The sequence below is a fragment of the Orycteropus afer genome, unplaced genomic scaffold (assembly GCF_000298275.1).
Source record: "Orycteropus afer afer isolate SDZICR_OR568_19922 unplaced genomic scaffold, OryAfe1.0 scaffold01086, whole genome shotgun sequence".
NCBI classification, from domain to species: domain Eukaryota; kingdom Metazoa; phylum Chordata; class Mammalia; order Tubulidentata; family Orycteropodidae; genus Orycteropus; species Orycteropus afer.
In genome coordinates, this window is record NW_006922673.1 from 299,566 (window position 1) to 304,554 (window position 4,989).

At 40.0% G+C, this 4,989-nt stretch overlaps 1 protein-coding gene across 1 annotated transcript in view; it reads left to right on the forward strand.

Annotated features, from left to right (window-relative positions):
- The window catches only part of HDX (highly divergent homeobox), a gene marked incomplete at its 3' end in the record, with an annotated part of 248,049 nt that overhangs the window by 239,928 nt on the left and 3,132 nt on the right, over nt 1-4,989 (forward strand). The window contains exons 5-6 of the mRNA XM_007958705.1: nt 2,667-2,847; nt 3,501-3,580. Coding sequence (XP_007956896.1) covers nt 2,667-2,847; nt 3,501-3,580 — 261 coding nt within the window. The remainder of the gene's footprint in view (nt 1-2,666; nt 2,848-3,500; nt 3,581-4,989) is intronic.

Here is a 4,989-nt window from a genome sequence, read left to right on the forward strand (position 1 = left end):
TCATATGCATGTGAGAGCTGGACAATGAATAAGGAAGACCGAAGAAGAATTGATGCTTTTGAGCTGTGGTATTGGTGGAGAATGCTGAAATTACTGTGGACTGACAAAAGAACTAAGAGGTCTGTCCTGGAGGAAGTGCAGCCAGAATGCTCCTTGGAAGCAAGAATGGCCAGACTTTGTCTCACATACTTTGGTCATGTTGTCAGAAGGGACCATTCCGGGGAGAAGAATGTCATGCTTGGTAAGGTGGAGGGTTGACGAAAGAGGGGAAGGCCCTCAACGAGATGGCTTGACACAGTGGCAGAGGCAATAGGCTCAAGTATAGCAAGAATCATGGAACTGGCTCAGGACTGGGTGGTGTTTCATTCCGCTGTGCATAGGGTCACTATGAGTTGGAGATGACTTGATGGCACCTAAAAATAGCAACAATATTTGGCCTGTGCCATACAACAGACAAGTGTTGTACAATGATAGTAGATTATCATGAACTTAACCATATGGTGACTCCTATTGCAGCTTCTGTTACAGGAGTGATTTCATTGCTTGAGCAATTAATTAATTAACACATCTCCTGGTATCTGGTATGCAATTGATCTGGCCAATGGCTTTTTCTCAATTCTGTTTTTGACGGATCACCAGAAGCAGCTTGCCTTAAACTGGCAAAGCCAGCAATACACCTTTATGGTTCTACCTCAGAAGTGTATCAACTCTCCAGCACTGTGGTGTACTTTAGCATGCAGGGACCTTGATCTCCTTTCCCTTCCATAGGACATCATACTGCTCCATTACATTAATGACATTATTCTGACTTGACTTAGTAAGAAAGAAGTATCAATGACTCTGAACCTATTGGTAAGACATTTGCATGCTAGAGGGTGGGAAATTAACACGATAAAAATTCAAGCATTTTCTACCTCAGTGAAGTTACTAGGGGTCCAGTGGTGTGGGGATGTCGAGATTTTCCTACAAAAGTGAAAGATAAGTTATTGCACCTGGCCACTCCCACAAGTGAAAAAGAGGTGCAATGCCTGGTAGACTTTTTAGATTTTGGAAGGAACATATCTCTCATTTATGTATGCTGCTCTGGCCAATTTATCAAGTGAATAGAAAAGCTGCTAATTTTGTGTGACTCTCAGAACAAGAGAAGACTCTGCAATAGGTTCAGGCTATTGTTCAAGCTTTTCTACCACATAGGTCATATGATCTAGCTGATCCAATGCTGCTTTAAGTGTCAGTGGCAGATGTAGATACTATTTGGATTCTTTGGGAGGCCTCTGTTGGTGAATCACAGCATAAACTCTTAGGATTTTGGGCCCAAGCCCTGCCATCCTCTGATGATAACTACTGTCCTTTTGAGAAACAGCTTTTGGGTTGTTACTGGGACTTAGTAGAGACTGAGTGCCTAACCATGGGCCACCACACCGCCATGTTGCTTGAGCTGCGCATTGTTAACTGGGTGTTGTCTGACCCAGAGAGTCATAAAGTTGGATGTGTACAGCAGCACTCCATCATTAAATGGAAGTGTTGTATAAGAGATTGGGCTCAAGAAGGACCTGAAGGCACAAGTAAGTTACATGAGGAAGTGACCCAAATCCTTATGGTCTCCACTCCAGTCACATTACCTTCCCTTTCCCAGTCTACTCTGTGAGGCCATAGCCCCATGGGGAGTTCTTTATGATCAGTTGACTGAGGAGAAAACTCATGCCTGGCTTACAGGTGGTTCTGTGCAATAGCCAGGCACCACTTGAAAGTGGACAGCAGCAGCACTGCAACCCATTTCTGGGACCTCCGTGAAGGACAGTGGTCAAGAGAAATCCTTCCAGTGGGCAGAACTTAAAGCAGTACATCTTTGCTTGGAAAAAGAAATGGTCGGATGGGTGTTTGTATACTGATTCACTGCCTGTGGCCAATGGTTTGACTGGCTGGTCAGAGGCTTGGAAAGGACATTATTGGAAAATTGGTGACAGAAAAGGTATAAGAAAGAGGTATGTGGATAGACCTCTCTGAATCGGCCAAAGTGAAGATATGTGTATCTCGCATGAATGCTCACCAAAGGGTGACCTCTGCAGAGGAGGATTTTACCAATCAAGTGAATAGAATGACACATTCTGTGGAAACCAGCCATCCCCTTTCTCCAACCACTCCTGTCATTGCCCAATGGACTCATGAACAAAGTGGTCATAATGGCAAGGATGGAGGTTGTGCATGTGCCCAGCAATATGGGTTTCCACTACATTGGCTGCAGTATCTGCTGAGTGCCCAAAATGCCAGCAGGAGAGACCAACACTGAATGTGTGACATAGAACCATTCCTTGAGGCAATTAGCCAGCCACATGGTGGCAGGTTGATTACACCAGACCACTGCCATCGTGGAAAGAGCGGCATTTTGTTCTTACTGGAATAGACACTCTGGATATGGATTTACCTTCCCTGCATGCAATGCTTCTGCCAAAACTACCATGTGTGGACTTACAGAATGCCTATTCAATGTCATGGTATCCCAAACAGCATCACCTCATATCAAGGGACTCACTTCACAGTAAATGGAATGTGGCAATGGACCATGCTCATGGAATTCACTGGTCTTACCATTTTCACCATCATCTGAAGCACATGGCCTGGTAAAATGATGGAATCATTCTCTTATACACCATTCCCATTTAAAGACACAATTATGGTACCACTTATGTGACAATACCTTGCAGGATTGGAGCAATGTTCTCCATGAGGCTGTATATGCTCTAAACCAGCATCCAATATATGGTGCTGCTTCCCCAATAGCCAGGACTCATGGGTCTAGGAACCAAAAGATGGATATGGGAGTGACACCACTCACTGATACCCCTAGTAACCCACTCACAAATTTTTTGCTTCCTGTTCCTGAGACCCTAAGCTCTGTGGGTCTGGAAGTCTAAGTAACAAAGGGGGGAATACTCCCACCTTGAAACATAATACTGATTGTAGTGAACAGGAAGTTAAGAATGCTACCTAGCCATTTGGGGATCCTCCTGCCTCTGGGTCAGCAGGCAAAGAAGGGAGTTACTATATTGTCTGGTGTGACTGATCCTGATTACCAACGGGAAATCGGATTCATATTACATAATGGAAGTAAAGAAGAGTATGTCTGGAATACATGAATATTATTATTATTATTATTACCAAGTCTTCTACCCCATATTTAGTAAGCTTATATTATTCTATTAGATATAGATCCTAAATAATTTCTTCAATCCTCCACTGTTAAGCATATAGGTTTTTTATTTTCTATTATAAACAGTATATTGGTGACCATCCTTGTGTTTGCATTTAATCATTCTTATTTCCTTAGAATACATTGTTTAAAAACTCAGATTACACATTAAAGTATGTATTAAGTGAATTTGCCACTGATCTCTTTCTATAATACAGATATTATTTACATGTTCTTGGAAAAGGAAATTTCAGTTAAGCTTGGAGAAATGAAAAATGAATTCATTGTTTTGTTTCTTCTTCCCTTATAGAAGAGACCAGTGAAGTTGTTCCAAATGAGGCAAGGGCTCATAAGGAGGAGGACCACCACGGAGTATCTGGAGATAATGTGGTATGTACATTTTGAAATTCTTTCCTCATTGCATGACAGACTTTTAAGGATATGTTTACAGTTGGTGACAGTATCAGCATTGTCAAAACTTCACAAACCAAAACAGAGCTGTTAGCAATGAAATTATATATCTTTGAAGACATAATTAATGAAATTTAAAATGCTGCCTTTTGTTCCTCAAAATTTTTTATTTAGGAGATGTGCAAATATAAAAACCTCACAGTGCTTGGTACACATATGGCATTTTATACATAACAAGTTATTTTTCTTAAACACCCTTTAGCAAAGAGCAGGTTTCTTCTTATTTGACAGATGGTAGAATTAAAACTGAGTTTAGCCTGAGATTATGAAGGAAGCTTTTGTTAGTTTTGAGACTTACATCCAAGGATTTGTAAATCTGAATTTTCCATTCAGATCATACCTATCTCACTATGTTTGCAACTTTTCATTCCTTTGAGTTAAATTGGAGTCTTTTAGTCATCTTTAAAATTGCAGTAAAAGGGGAAAGATAGTATTAGGAAACTGAATAGCAAGCAGGGGCAGGCTGTGTGTGGATTAAACTTGGATTTATGAAATGTAAACATTTTCGGTATATAGAAAGTGTTCTCTGAGCAGCTGTTTTAGAAGCATCTGTTTATATTTCTGATCTATCAAGTAATACAGAAATCGAAATGGCATTAAACTGAAGTCAGGCGTACAGAAAAATGCCAGTCTGCTTTTGTTTTGCTTTTGATTCAGTGTTTTGTTCCTCATTGCAACCTTTAAAAAATAACCCATATAATGGATTTTTTCTGTTTCAAAGTAGCTATCACTTCTAAATTTACCCTGGTTTCTATTACAAACATTATATATTTGACACTTTAATCCTGTTATATCTTCTTAGTAAAAGTTAAGAATCAAATGGTTTCATTCTTTCACTTATACGTCAACAACATATAAATAAGTATTTCCCAAAGCAGAATACAGTGTGAGATTGCATTTTAATTATTTCAGTCCTGGTTTTGGTCGAAGCCTGATCATGAACACTAAATTCAACAGGTATACAGAAAAACAAGTTTTTATTTTGAGACAAAACCATGGTTTCATCAGATAGCTAGTAATGATTGTTTTTACCATTACGAACTGTGCTAGTGTTAAACTGCACCAAGTAATAATCTTCTGCTATAGACTTGACCTGTAGTCTACAATAAAAAATTGAAGATTTACCAATTGAAACCTCTTTCCCTTTAAAGACATGCTCATTTCTAGCCTGAATTCCTCTGCATTGTATTTCCCCTGAAGATGTTTGAAGATAATGAATGAAGTTGTGGCATGAGATGACTCACAATTACTTGCTGTTGTTGTTATGTGCCGTCCAGTCGGACCAACTCGTAGTGACCCCTCCTTGGGTTTCCGAGGCAGTATCACTA